This window comes from Palaemon carinicauda, chromosome 31, assembly GCF_036898095.1.
Source record: "Palaemon carinicauda isolate YSFRI2023 chromosome 31, ASM3689809v2, whole genome shotgun sequence".
Lineage (NCBI taxonomy): Eukaryota > Metazoa > Arthropoda > Malacostraca > Decapoda > Palaemonidae > Palaemon > Palaemon carinicauda.
In genome coordinates, this window is record NC_090755.1 from 81,488,096 (window position 1) to 81,503,368 (window position 15,273).

At 43.0% G+C, this 15,273-nt stretch overlaps 1 protein-coding gene across 1 annotated transcript in view; it reads left to right on the forward strand.

The window, feature by feature from the left end:
- The first annotated feature begins 570 nt into the window (after window positions 1–570).
- Window positions 571–15,273, forward strand: part of LOC137624575 (RNA-binding protein 28) — a 59,986-nt gene continuing 45,283 nt past the window's right edge. Inside the window, exons 1-2 of the mRNA XM_068355510.1 lie at window positions 571–703; window positions 9,898–10,170. Coding sequence (XP_068211611.1) covers window positions 9,999–10,170 — 172 coding nt within the window. The 5' untranslated portion in view covers window positions 571–703; window positions 9,898–9,998. The remainder of the gene's footprint in view (window positions 704–9,897; window positions 10,171–15,273) is intronic.

Consider the following 15,273-nt stretch of genomic DNA (forward strand, 5'->3'; position numbering starts at 1 on the left):
AGAAAGTGGAAGAAAGACATAAAAAAATATATGACATTACATTTGCATCAGTATCTCCGAGCAAGAGCAAACGAGTTAAAATCAAACATCATAAATAGACACAAATGCGGAAGTGTAAACTGTAACTTTTGTGAAAATATGAAAGAAGATATAACCTATATTTCTATTTTGCTAGAAATATGAAGAAAGAAATTAATTAGTTCAGCTACAATAACCAAAAAAAATAATATTGAAAGAAAGTGGTAGGATCATTTTAATTCAGAGGAAAATGTAAAAAAGACCTGAGATATTTTATACGAGTTTTGGAGAAAAGACTAAATAAGATGAAGGAAATCAAAACTAAAATACAACACAAGATCTCTAGAGGCGCCGTTGCAACAATTATGCCTCTTCCCTAAACGAATGCTAATTGCTTGTCTTGGATAAGTTTTTGTCTTATAAAAAAAAACATCAGTTTATGAATACATAACTTTCTGATTGTTTTTCTATCAAGTAGTAAATTTGTTTATGTTAAAGGAAAGGGTCTAATAGAACTTTAAAAAAGCTTGAATCTTGACAAGAAGAAGAAGAGTCTTATTTGATGTCAAGTGTAAACAATCTAAAGCAACGTGCTAAACTTTGATCTTCCAGGATACGTATTTTTATAATTAACGAAGTAGTTTAACATCCAATTATACACATGCTGAATGGACGTTTATCTATGGTAAGTAAAATAAGTATGCAGTAATAATTAGATTAATAAGTCCACTGTAATTCTACGAATTTCTTCATGCGTAGATATACCCTATGTTATCTTACTGGGTAAGCTGAGGCCTGTGTTTACGTAATTTATTGTTGTTTATTTCCTTGGTCAAGTGTAACCAAAGGTTGTTTGTTTATGTGTGTTGATCATGCTTTCTCCGTATACTAACTTATAGAATATAGTCCAAAGCACTGTGGTGGTTTCGAGGTGACAGCCTTTGCCAACCCACCTTCCTCGTCAACTTATGGCATGCCTTCAAACGGGTATATACATTCTATGATCCTGATAACAATGCTGATAAGTGGGTTTCCTGGTGTATTTTTTGTTTTTTTGTTTTTATGAAGCTTTTGTATTTAGTTGGGACAGACCCTGTTAGAAATTAAAATGTGGGTAAATATTTACCATAGTACAATAATCGGAGCCTTTGTATATCAGCGGCCAGTTCCTCATATGTTGATTAAAAATGGACCAAAACTTTCCCCCTTAACCTAACCTAACCTACAAGCCGTCTCCTTACCTACATACTTAACGCGGGGGGTTGGGGGGGGGGGAGTTACTGCCCCCTGTGACCCCCCTTACACTGCTGTATTCTAAGCTAGCAATAATAATACCGGTATATACAGGTGGCCGCTATCATACATACAACCCCAATAATCCTAACAAAGAAAATTATTAGTGTTCTGGGTGTATTTTTAGGTACTTTGAACTGTACTGATGCAAATAATTGGGAGAAACCCATGCTTTGTTTCAAATTTTAGATGTTTACAGTATTCCAATAGTTATGACTGAAAAGCCACAATTTAAATGGGAAACAAACACAAGAACACTACCTAACCTAATCTAGGAGTTATCTTAACTTGCTTTCAATTAATAAGAAAGTTTATGCCTGGCCCAACCAACTACTTGCATCCCTCCATTTGTGCCAGACATAAATAGATTTTTAAGCGACGCATATTTTCCATAATTTCCATTTTCCAGCATAAAAAAAAAAAGTTTAAAACTGATTATGATGCTGCTAATGGCAAAGAACAAAGAAATGAAGTGTCAATCCTTTATTGCTATACTTATGCCGACATAGTTCGCCGTTGTGGTATTATTATTATTATTTGCTAAGCTACTACCCTAGTTGGAAAAGCAGGATGCTATAAGCCCAAGGGCTCCAAGAGGCAAAATAGCTCAGTGAGGAAAGGAAATAAGGAAAAACTACAAGAAGTTTAAGAACAATAACAACATCAAAATAAATATTTCATATATAAACTATAAAAACTTGAAAATAACAAGAGGAATAGAAACAAGATAGAATAGTGTGCCCGAGTGTACCCTCAAGCAAGAGAGTTGTACGGAACTCAAGATAATGTGTCTTTGCCAAAGAGTTGTAATTAAATCAAAGGGATATATCCTTGCCTAAGATAGCCCACATAACCTTAGTCAGACCAGCGTCTATACAAAGACAGCCATGGATGTTATGTGTTAGGTTAGGTAGCCTCCTTTTAAATTAAAGGCATACTTTTTAGGACTGTAAAGGAGAGGTTTGACTGGATTAATCAAGCAAAATAGCCACACAAGAAACTAAAAAGCCATGTGGTCACCCTCAAGGTCTGCGCGTCTATAAGGTGACCACCTGTAAAGAAGATACTTAACCCTTTTACCCCCAGGTTCTTTGGAAATTTCCAACCCTTAATCCCCAGGGGGTTATTTTTTTCCCAGCACATTTTGTAGTATATTTTTTTTAAATTGCTCTAACAGCCTTAATTTTTGTCATAGAGAGGTCAGGTTGGTCTCATTCTCTTGGAAAATGCCTGAATTTTTTCAAAAAATATGAAAAAAAAAATTTTATAGCATTTTTTTGCAAGGACGTACCGGTACGTCCATGGGGGTAAAGGGATGGGTTTTGTGAAATGTACCAGTACGTCCTTTGGGGGTAAAAGGGTTAAGAGTTTGAAGGTTCAGTATTTACTTCGAATACACCAGTTCCCAATCATCTCAATAATTATCACTGCATAGGTCATGTAAAGGTCAGGCAAGTGTTAGTTGCTATAGTCATTAGTGTAGTCTTGAAAATGAAAGTCAATTTTTACTGAGTTTTGCCATTTGTATTTTATAATTGATTTTCATTGATGCATTTTTTTATATTATTAGTCGTCGAAGGTAATACTTTATTAACTATGTTTCACATAGAAATTTTAATTGTTTTTTTACTCGTGGAGCACTTGGTAACCAACTAAGTCTCTGTTAGTGAAGTTATTGCAAGTCATTTCATCACTCTTCAAAATATAGTGTCTTGTATTGCTACCTGGGATATTGTGAACTAGTGAATACTGAAATCTTTCAAAAGTTCTGGGTTTTTATAACAATGTCATTGGATCGTCAGTTGTTTGCTTGCCTTCCACCTAACTATTTACAAAGCTAATATAATATAAGGTGTTTGTTCCTACACTTGATACAAACCCACATTCTTTACTATAGGAGATATTGTAGCGCGAGCTGGAAAATACGGCAGAAAAACCTTCACAAGGTCGTTAACGACCGGGCAGGTAATTACCCATCTGTTAGTGGTGGGGGGACCGCCAGTCAGTAGCTGCTGTTTACCTCCAATCGAATTCTAGCCGTCGCAGTGGTAACACCGCAGCTCCTGCTTTTATTTGACTGGCGGATTAGCCTTTCTTTTTTTATTTTTTTATTAATCGTTTTTTCTTTTTCTTTGTTAGATGTGATGTCCTCTATTATGAGGAAGTGTTCCGGGCACCTTTATGTCGCCGCTGTAGGTGGATCCTTCTTTCCCTATGCCCTGGGTACAGAGGTCATAGGTGTTCTGAAGGCTCCTCCTACCAAGTATGTAGAAGTGGTCGCCCTCTCAGTGGGAGAAGTTCGAGAGAGGTAGTATAGGAAGTCCTAGAAGGACTCATTACCTCAAGGATCGCCGTCGGAGGTAAGGAGTCATGGACCTCTTCTTCGGCCTCTCGATCTCTCCTTTCAGACTCTTGCTCTTCCCTGCCTGCCTTCCTCCCGGGGGAAGTCGAGGAAGAGTGGCACCATTGATTTAATCTCCATTCCTCTTGATCAGGCGGATCACGTTGTCTCCCCCAGTGGGGCAATACTTTCCGCCACCGGGAATGACTCTGTTACTGCTTCCATTCCAGATCATGTACGAGCGGTATGGCCTGCCCTTGCACTTCCTGGTTCTCCTTCAGAGGAAATTTGAAACCAGTTCCTCACGGGCAAGGTAGGGCCTCAGGTCCCTTCTGTTTTGGAACCCTCGGGAGTTCCGGACCTCGCTTACCTCCCATCATCTCAGTCGGCGCCCATGGAAGTTTTAGTGGATATACAGTAGTAACTTCAGCTCCTGCGGCGCCTACTTCGCACTTCGTTGCGCATCTACAAATTACAATGTCGCGAGCGCAAGCATCGCAGTACCTCCTCCTCCTCCTCCTCCTCCTCCTCCTCCTCCTCCTCCTCCTCCTCGCCCGGGAGAGAGAGAAGAGGAAAAGGAGAGCTCGCTCTCCTTCGCCCAGACGTTGTTGCCGGAGACACAGGCGACATAGGAATAGACATCATCGTTCTCTCTCTTCCTCGCCTTTTATCTCTTCACGAGATGTCTCGCCGCAAGACTATAAGCGCTCTCGTCACAAACAAGAAGAGCGCTTCCTCCTCGTCATCGCCCTCTTCGGAGGTCAGGAGGGAGAGAGAAGAGGAAAAGGAGAGCTATCGCGCCTTCACCTAGATGTTCTCGCCGAAGAGACAGGCGATATAGGAAGAGACATCATCGTTCTTGCTCTTCCTCGCCTTCTGTCTCTCCTCAAGACTATAAGTGCTCTTGGCACAAACCTAAGTAGAGAGATCCCTCTCGTCATCTTTCTGCCTCGCTGTCGTCTTTCTCTTGCGAGGGATCATCTTAGAAGCCAGGAGCGCGGCCAGGGGCAAAGCACGTCCTGACCTCGAACCCTCTTCTTCGCTTAATAGTTTGAGGGTCTCCGTTCGCTCTAGTAAAGTCAGAAAGAGCGCTTCTCCTCGCTTTCACTCCTTATCAGAGAAATCGCTCTCGCCTTCGACTTCTTGATCTCTGATCCTTTGGGGTCTTGTGACAAGGAAACTTCGGTTTCCCGGTGCGCTATCTCTTCGTTTTCTCGCAACTCAAGTTGCTGAAACCTCGGGCTCTCGTGGATTTAGTCACGCTGACACTTGGGTGTCTCGTGACAAGGGAAACTTCCGGTTCTCGTTGCTCTGGCCCTAAGGGTTCTCGCAACACAATAGCGGCACACACGATCACGCTGAACCTTCTGGTTTTCGTGAAACAAGTCACCAAGAGTTTTACTCTTATGACAGAGAGTCTTCGGACTCTTGTCACGCGGATTGTTCGCGTACGCTCAACCAACACTGCGCCCATGATCATCAAGAGATTTACTCTTATGGCAGAGTCTTCAGACTCCCGTCACGCAAGATGTTCGCACACAATTAGCGCTACACATGCAAATCTCCTGTCATACACTCGCAGGGTCAATCCCTTCCTTTCGTGTTTCAGACAGGACAACCTCCCCAGTTCCTTTGCTCCCTAATGAGTTAAGGATTACGATTCTCTCGGAAACCTCGGAAGAAGATACAGGGGTTCGGCCCTTCTTCTCTTCGGTTGAGAGCAGAAGGAAAAGGGGAAACGTGTTAGAGAGGCTAAAAGAAAACACCCTGATAGCAGTGTCGTAGAACACAATGCCGATGGCTTCGGCTGCTCTGTTCGTTATCCTGTGCTTCATGTGGCAGCTCATGAGCTCCCCATGTTACGAGGTAGCACTTGTTGTCAACCTGCAACTTGATCAACTTGTTGTTGGGAAATATAGATTGCTGCCAGGAGGTTCGCCTCTAGGGGTTAGAGAACCTCCCCTTACGAGGGAGTGATAACCTTCCTCGGAATTGGGCTGCGTGAGAGAACCACCCCCCTTCCGAGGGAGAGCTTCCCCACTTCAGCCATCCAGCAACCTTCCCTCCTTCATGAAGAGTTGCGAACAGTTCGACGAGTTTTACCTCTGCTATCTCGTCCCCGAAGATTGTGCTTTCTCCCTTTGAGCTGGGGAAAAAGCAAGTCTAAGGCTTGTTCCTCCTTCAAGGGGAACTTCTCCCTCGTTCGCGAGAGAGATTATTACGCCTACACTTTTTTCCCATAAGAGCTGGGAGAAAGCTTGGCTCAGGCAATGTCCTCCTTTGGGAGGACTTCTCTCTCGTTCACGAGAGGGAGATTGTTAAGCATACGTTTTTCCCATAGAACTGGGAGAAAACTTGTCTTAGGCGATGTCCTCCTTCGAGAGAACTTATCTCTCGTTCGAGAGAGAGAGAGTTTATTACACCTATGCTTTTTTCCCATAGAACTGAGAGAAAGCTTGTCTTAGGCGATGTCCTCCTTCGTGAGGACTTCTCTCTCGTTCACGAGAGGGCGATTGTTACGCCTACGTTTTTCCCATAGAACTGGGAGAAAACTTGTCTTAGGCAATGTCCTCCTTCGGGAGATTTTCTCTTTCGTTCGCGATAAAGAGATATTACGCCTATGCTTTTTTCCCTTAGAACTGGGAGAAAGCTTGTCTTAGGCGATGTCCTCTTTCGGGAGGACTTCTCCCTCGTTCGCGAGAGAGAAATTATTACGCCTACATTTTTTCCCATAGAGTGGGGAGAGATCTTGCCTTAGGCAATGTCCTACTTCGGGAGGACTTATCCCTCGTTTGCAAGCGAGAGGTTATTACGCCTACGCTTTTCCCCATATAGCAGGGAGAAAGCTTGTTTTAGGCAATCTCCTTCGGGAGAACCTTCCTCCCATTCACGAGAGAAAACTTGTAAGAGTTTGCTGATCCACGCTCCTCCCCCTTACGCTTTTGGTTCTCCTCCAGGGGCGGAGCAAAATCCTTGTCTTAAGCGACGTTCTCCTTCGGGAGAACAAATCTACCCTGCGGAGGAGTTATCTTCATCCCTGATGTTCTCCCACTCGTGCTGTAAGGAGACATCTTTTTGAACCTACTGGTTCTCCTCACGTTGACCCCTCAGGGTCTCGTGATAATCACCCTTTCGGCGGGCGTGATCGGGAGCCTTTGATCTCTCATGTTGATCCTATGGATTCTCATGACCTTAGGAGTCCTTCGGGCCTCTGTCGCGCTGGACTTTCGAGTTCACTCGACTTGGAACCTTCGAGTTTCAGTTACGCTGAGTCGTTGGGCTCTCGTAACAATTAACACAGTGTGTCCGCTCATGCACGCAATTAGCGCTATGCGCGCGACCATCGTCATCAAGAGTTTTGCTCTTATGACAGAGAGTCTTCCGACTCTCGTCAACGATCTTTGCCATTACCTCCAGACACTCCGACTTCTACCGTTCTTCCCCTTTCGATAAGAAAGATGCGAGGGGTAAGACATAGATTTGTCTGTTACTCGCGTCTCCACTTTACCTGTAATAACACGCAAGGAATTAGCGCAGCCTGAGGATTCCTCGGGAGAGCTGTCATCAAGGGACTTAGAATCCTCCTATTTAAGAACTCTAAGAACTATGTGTAATATCTCATGCCTTGGCGATTTGCATCTGTCTCCTCGACCTCTTGACACTTTAGCCTTAGACAGGCTATGTCATCCACCCGAAACCCTAAGACCAGAATTGATCTTCTGGCTGTGGCCTGATTGGTAACGTCTCGGACCGGTGTTTGACAGTGGGGTTCGAGTCCCACTCAGACTCGTTAGAGCCATTAGTTTTGCAACCTTACTATCTTTGTGAGCTAAGGTTGGGGGAGCCTATAGGTTTATCTGCTGAGTCATCAGCAGCCACTGCTTGATCCTCCCTGGTCCTAGCTGGAATGGAGAGGAGGCTTGGTCGTTGACCATATAATATATGGTCAGTCTTTAGGGCATTGTCCTAACTGCTAGTGCAGTGTCATTATCCCTTTTCTCTGCCATTTTTGAGCGACCTTTAAACCTGGTCTGTTCGCCGAGATCAGAGACATCAACCCTTCTCTGATCTCGGATCTCCTCACGGCGAGGCTCACACCGGGCTAATCCTCGAAGAGACACTCTACTCTTCCAGGCTATTCTCAGTCACAGAAGCCTCTGCAATGGAAGCGACTTCAATGTCCCTTCTGGCTTGACACGTGGTCTGGTACAGTCGGCTACCTCGCGAGCCACGAGGACTTGTCAAACCAAGAATCCAGGCAGTCCCTACAGGAAGTCCTAACTGCTGGGTCCAAAACAATGGACTTCTTAACCGCTACAACAGCGACCATGTGGAGCAATTGGGTTCTCAAAAGGAAGGAATTGGTAGTTCCCAGATTTCCTTTTGTACCTCAGTGAAGAAAAGCTCCTCTCAGTCTCGGCGATTAAGGGCTATCGCTCAGCCTTGAGCCTCAGCTGTAGACTAAGAAGGGGTTGACCTCTCCACCTCAGAAGACATCACCTTGGTTGATTCGGGGTTTTGAGTGATCTTTCCCCCCAGTTGAGATTAGACCATCACCGTGAGACGTGTCTTACGTTCTCTGATGGTCTACCCTATGATCCCTTAAGGGCCTCAGGCTACTTTCTGAACCTTAAGACCGTCTTCCTCGTACCTCTGTCCTCGGCTAAAAGGGTCAGTGAGCTACATGGTCTGTCTTACGTCGTCACCCATTCTAAGGGATGGGGGGGGGGGGGTGTCTCGCAACTTTGTACCGGGCTTGGTGGCTAGACTCATAATCCTTCATCTACCGATGAGAGATTTCGAGAATTTCCGTTTTCCAGCCTCAATAAGGTAACACAGGATACAGACCAGTCGTTACTATGCCCAGTCAGGGCGCTAAAGAAATATCGGAAGCGCACCAGACCTTTCAGACCACGTCTCCGTCATCTCTTCCTTAGTACCAACAAGGTAAAGAAGAGAATCTCTCGCAACACCATCCCTTTCTGGCTCAAGAAATTTATTGCGAGGTCTTTTCACAGAGACTCAGAGCCCATCAAGTTAGGGGAGTGGCTGCCTCACTGGCATTTAAGAGAAATTTCTCAGTCTCCCAAGTCTTAAGTGCTGGGGTCTGGAAACGCCAGTCTACATTCACCACTCACTATTTGAACGACGTGACACACAGGTCTCTAGACACCCTTTCTATAGGGAATATTGTGACAGGTCAATGGGTGCTGTAGCTACCTTATGCCCTTTCAGGGGACAGTAACCATTGGCTGAGGATACTGGGTTACACTAGGTTTTAAGGACATCCATCTATCTTCTTCGTCTCCTTCTCCCTCCCATCTGGGGATCCTAGTCTGTAGCCAGTTTCAGCTGGACTCGCCAATGGAAATAAAGTATGATACTCATCTGATTCCTCTCACAGGGTATAAGTTATACTCGTGGTCACGAGGTTTCTCCTTTGCAAGGTCGGGGGGATCCTAAGTTTGAAGAGGTCCGAGTCGAATGTTCCTGAAACATTTGTTTCCTCGAAGCTACAAACCTTCAGTCGTGCTGAGATTATGGGGGTCTACAAAGAAAGAAGATTAATGGAAGATTGTTGCTTCAAAAGAGTCTAGTCTGAGGACTATCTTCCCTAGGAATAGGGAACTCCTTGGCCACCCTGGCCTCAAGACTAAGTCTCCTATAGTAAAGAATGAGGGTTTGTATCAAGTGTAGGAACAAATGACAAACTTATAACAGAGTTTGTATTTTTCCTAACATACAAACCCGAATTCTTTACACAAATCTTCCCTCCATCACCGCCCGCTAGGATAGTCCTAGCTAGAATCCGATTGAAGGTAAACAGCAGCTACCAACTGGCGGTCCCCCCACCACTAACAGGTGGGTAATCACCTGCCCGGTTGTTAACCACCTTGTTAAGGTTTTTCTGCCGTATTTTCCTGCTCGCGTAGAATATTTCCTATAGTAAAGAATTCGGGTTTGTATGTTAGGAAAAATACAAACTCTGTTATAAGTATGTCATTTCTCTTCATAAAATTTTGAATAATTTTTAGGTTTCCTTATTGCAAAAACATACTCTTAGCCTCTAATAATTGGGTCTCATGGTACTTTAGTTTTGTGAGGCTCATGAGGGTTACTGATTATGGTCAAGTTTTTCCTTTTCTTATTAGTGTAACACCTCCTTGTGAAAATGATATACTTAGTTTGCTCATTCAAGGTTGAATAAAACTTCAGTGACATTAATTTTATTCTTTTCTTTTCAGAGATGTATTTTGCCCTGAGACAAGAACAACAAAATCATCGTTAATTGCCAACGTGTCTGGGAGTAGCATTTTAGGAAAACCGTATTTTATTATCAATCACCATGGATATAGAAGAAGCTACAAACGACATTACTGTCCCAAGACAGTCGAAGAAAAATTTACCAACTTCACTCGTAGCAACACATTTACCTAAAGATGCCACCAAACGAGAAATTGAAGATTTTTTTGCAGCAGTCGGTCCAGTACGGAGATGTCATCTTGTGCGAGATAAAAGTAAGATGAAGTTTGTGAAGCAATTATTAATGTTAGATAAGTGATTGATATTATACCTGATGATTATTTATTAGACATTTTGATATATTTTTTTTTCTTACTCGTAAAACAAACTATCGACCTACTGTATTGTGGGGGTATGACTTCAGAAAAGCTGGAAATGACTGCTAAACTTTACCAAGGTAAACAATGATTGACTGTCAGGTGGGAGTAAGCCCCCACCTACCTGACTGGTAGAGCAAACCTCATACTGAGGTTTATTGTTAAATAGTCTCCAATCACCAGTCATTAGTCTCCAAGTTAAGGTGTCATATTAAAGCACCATTTTTATGTTTATGATTTATCATGTTTTATTAATTTTTTACATATTTGTTCTAGATATTTAGGGTATATTTCAAAGTTTTGGGAGCCTGGAACGCATTATTGAATTCTACATTATTTCTTATGGAGAATATTGCTTCAACATATGAGTACTATATTTCAACATACGATCGTAGTTTCTAAACTAATTAAACTCGTACTATTGTATTACTGCAGTTGTTACAAATGATGTTAAGTAGAATGTGACTGATGTATTATTACATCATACCTTTTTTGGTTTATGCAGAGATAAACAAAATTACACAAAGACTACCTAAAGAATTGAAAGTAAAAGTCAATAGCTTCCCAAGCTTTGTAATCAAGCACCACAGAGCTAAAGATACAGTTATTGTGCATTGGCAACTAGAGTGAAATACTCCTAAACTTCAATATGCCATTAAAATTGATATTAAGTAAAGCATGAGAAATGTTTTTAATGACTACATACCTTTATACGGTAAAATAAAAATGGTATTTAAAGTGATAATTGTATCACATTTCTACGTGAAGCGTTAACTGTTGATCGAGAGAGATGCATTTGCTCCATGAGTACTCTGGGGTGTTATCTGAAAAGGATCCAAAACCTCAGACCTGAGTGTCCCCTATTCTTTGTTAGTACTGGTAGGGCCAAGAAAGAGGTATCAAGGAATGATCTCTTTTCTATCTTTGTGGTATGATCCTTACAGCATACGCCTCGACTGCTGAGAGAGGCAAGGCACCAGCTATGACCAGAATTCATGAATTCAGGTGTATAGGCCCCACCTTAGCCTTCAAGAGAAACCTTTCATTTGTCCAGGTGTTGAAGGCTGGGGTTTTGAAGCGCCAAACCACCTTTACGGCCTTTTACCTATGGGAGTATACCCACAAGTCCGTTGACACCTTTGTGCTTGGCCCTGTGATGGCTGCTTAATTAGTTGTGCAACCAGCCCAGCTCCCACACTGGAGAGGAAGCATCTTGTCTATGGTAGCATGTAGATGTAAATCTGGAATAAATGACTGGCTCCTCTTCATTTATTTTCTCCCCTCTCTTGGAAACGAAGTGGTCGAACGTTACATGCTAGATCCAAATAGATGGTGGTAGGTTGCACTTCTGAGCTCTATTCTTTAATCTCATAGAAGTTTCTCCCCCGTCCTCTCCAATGAGCAGGAGGATGGTGGAATATATACAAACCCATTGATCATCATACACTATGTATAATATTGAGGACTGATTTCCTCCTTTGGGGGAAGGGTTTCTTTAGTTGACCATGTAGAAATTCATCTTGGACAGGCCAGGGCACCAGCCACCCGTTGAGATACTACCGCTACAGAGTTATGGGGTCTTTTGATTGGCCAGACAGTAGTACATTGGATCCTTCTCTCTGGTTACGGTTCATTTTCCCTTTGGCTAACACATACACCGAATAGTTTGGCCTATTCCTTACACATCCTCTTCTGTCCTCATACACCTGACAATGCACATTACCAAACAATTCTTCTTACTGCGCTGTAATTGTTCAAGGGCCACTTTTCTCTTTGTAAGGGTAGATGAGACTCTTTAGCTATGGTAAGCAGCTCTTCTAGGAGAAGGAAACTCCAAAATCAAACCATTGTTCTCCTATCTTGGGATAGTGCCATAGCCTCTGTACCATGGTCTTCCGCTGTCTTGGATTTGAGTTCTCTTACTTGAGGGTACACTCGGGCATACTGTTCTATCTTATTTCTCTTCCTCTTATTTTGTTAAAGTTTTTATAGGAGATATTTGTTTTAATCTCGATGCTCTTCTTAAAATATTTTATTTTTCTTTGCTTCCTTTCCTCACCGAGCTGTTTTCCCTGTTGGAGGCCCTGGGCTTGTAGCGTCCTGCTTTTGGAATTGTTGTTGTGGCTTAGCAAGTAATAATAATAATAATCCCCATAAGAGACAGATAGGAAGTGGGTGGAGTCATCTCCTACGCTCCTTTACTGGATCAGGAAGACCTAACAGGTAAAGCCTAGCTATACCTCCCTCCCCAATCACCTCTCAGTCCTGAGCTGAAGGTCAAAGTGAGGCCTTTCTGACAAGTGATGGGCTGGGCTTCTCGTCCACACACACCGCATGTTGTCAACTGCCTTGTTAACGAATTCAGCAGCCATTCCAACTAGCGCCAAAATCATCTTTCTATTTAAAGGACTCAAGTTTGCATAGTTATGAAAAATACAAATTACTTAAAAGATTTTTTGTGTTCAAAGTCAAAGTGAGGTATGCTTTACCTGTTCGGTTGGTGGGGCCTATCTGCCACCTGACAGTTAACCATCATTTACCTTTTTACCCGTTTAACGGCAGTTTACAGCTTTCTTGGAGTCGTGCGCCTATTAAAGTTTGCAGGTCTGTATATTGTACATACATACATACATATACCATGGCACTTCCCCCAATTTTGGGGGGTAGCCGACATCAACAAAGAAACAAAAACAAAAAGGGGACCTCTACTCTCTACGTTCCTCCCAGCCTAACAAGGGACTCAACCGAGTTCAGCTGGTACTGCTAGGGTGTCACAGCCCACCCTCCCACATTATCCACCACAGATGAAGCTTCATAATGCTGAATCCCCTACTGCTGCTACCTCCGCGGTCATCTAAGGCATCGGAGGCAGCAGCAGGGCCTACCGGAACTGCGTCACAATCGCTCGCCCTTCATTCCTATTTCTAGCAGGCTCTCTTGCCACGCTCACATCTATCCTCCTATCACCCAGAGCTTCCTTCACTCCATCCATCCACCCAAACCTTGGCCTTCCTCTAGTACTTCTCCCATCAACTCTTGCATTCATCACCTTCTTTAGCAGACATCCATTTTCCATTCTCTCAACATGGCCAAACCACCTCAACACATTCGTATCCACTCTAGCTGCTAACTAATTTCTTACACCCGTTCTCACTCTCACCACTTCGTTCCTAGCCCTATCTACTCGAGATACACCAGCCATACTCCTTAGACACTTCAATCAAACACATTCAATTTCTGTCTCTCCATCACTTTCATTCCCCACAACTCCGATCCATACATCACAGTTGGTACAATCACTTTCTCATATAGAACTCTCTCTACATTCATGCCCAACCCTCTATTTTTTACTACTCCCTTAACTGCCCCCAACACTTTGCAACCTTCATTCACTCTCTGACGTACATCTGCTTCCACTCCACCATTTGCTGCAACAACAGACCCCAAGTACTTAAACTGATCCACCTCCTCAAGTAACTCTCCATTCAACATGACATTCAACCTTGCACCACCTTCCCTTCTCGTACATCTCATAACCTTACTCTTACCCACATTAACTCTCAACTTCCTTCTCTCACACACTCTTCCAAATTCTCTCACTAATCGTCCAAGCTTCTCTTCTGTGTCTGCAACCAGTGCAGTATCATCCGCAAACAACAACTGATTTACCTCCCATTCATGGTCATTCTCGTCTACCAGTTTTAATCCTCGTCCAAGCACTCGAGCATTCACCTCTCTCACCACTCCATCAACATACAAGTTAAACAACCACGGCAACATCACACATCCCTGTCTCAGCCCCACTCTCACCGGAAACCAATCACTCACTTCATTTCCTATCCTAACACATGCTTTACTACCTTTGTAGAAACTTTTCACTGCTTGCAACAACCTTCCACCAACTCCATATAACCTCATCACATTCCACATTGCTTCCCTATCAACTTTATCATATGCTTTCTCCAGATCCATAAACGCAACATACACCTCCTTACCTTTTGCTAAATATTTCTCGCATATCTGCCTAACTGTAAAAATCTGATTCATACAACCCCTACCTCTTCTAAAACCACCCTGTATTTCCAAGATTGCATTCTCTGTTTTATCCTTGATCCTATTAATCAATACTCTACCATACACTTTTCCAACTACGCTTAACAAACTAATACCTCTTGAATTACAACACTCATGCACATCTCCCTTACCCTTATATAGTGGTACAATACATGCACAAACCCAATCTACTGGTACCATTGACAACACAAAACAATCTCACCAACCATTCAAGGACAGTCACACCCTCCTCCTTCAACATCTCAGCTCTCACACCATCCATACCAGATGCTTTTCCTACTCTCGTTTCATCTAGTGCTCTCCTCACTTCATCTATTGTAATCTCTCTCTCATTCTCATCTCCCATCACTGGCACCTCAACACCTGCAACAGCAATTATATCTGCCTCCCTATTATCCTCAACATTCAGTAAACTTTCAAAATATTCCGCCCATCTTTTCCTTGCCTCCTCTCCTTTTAACAACCTTCCATTTCCATCTTTTACTGTCTCTTCCATTCTTGAGCCAGCCTTCCTTACTCTCTTCACTTCTTTCCAAAACTACTACTTATTCTCTTCATATGAATGACCTAATCCCTGACCCCACCTCAGGTCAGCTGCCCTCTTTGCCTCACGTACCTTGCGCTTTACTTCCACATTTTTCTCTTTATATTTTTCATACTTCTCTATACTATTACTCTGCAGCCATTCTTCAAAAGCCCTCTTTTTCTCTTCCACTTTTACCTTCACTCCTTCATTCCACCATTCACTGCCCTTCCTCATGCTGCCTCCAACAACCTTTTTTCCACACACATCACTTGCAATCCCAACAAAATTTTCTTTTACTAACTTCCACTCCTCCTCTAAATTGCCAGTTTCTCTTACTTTCACTTCGTCATATATCATTTTCAACCTTTCCTGATATTTACTTTTTACCCCCGGTTTTATTA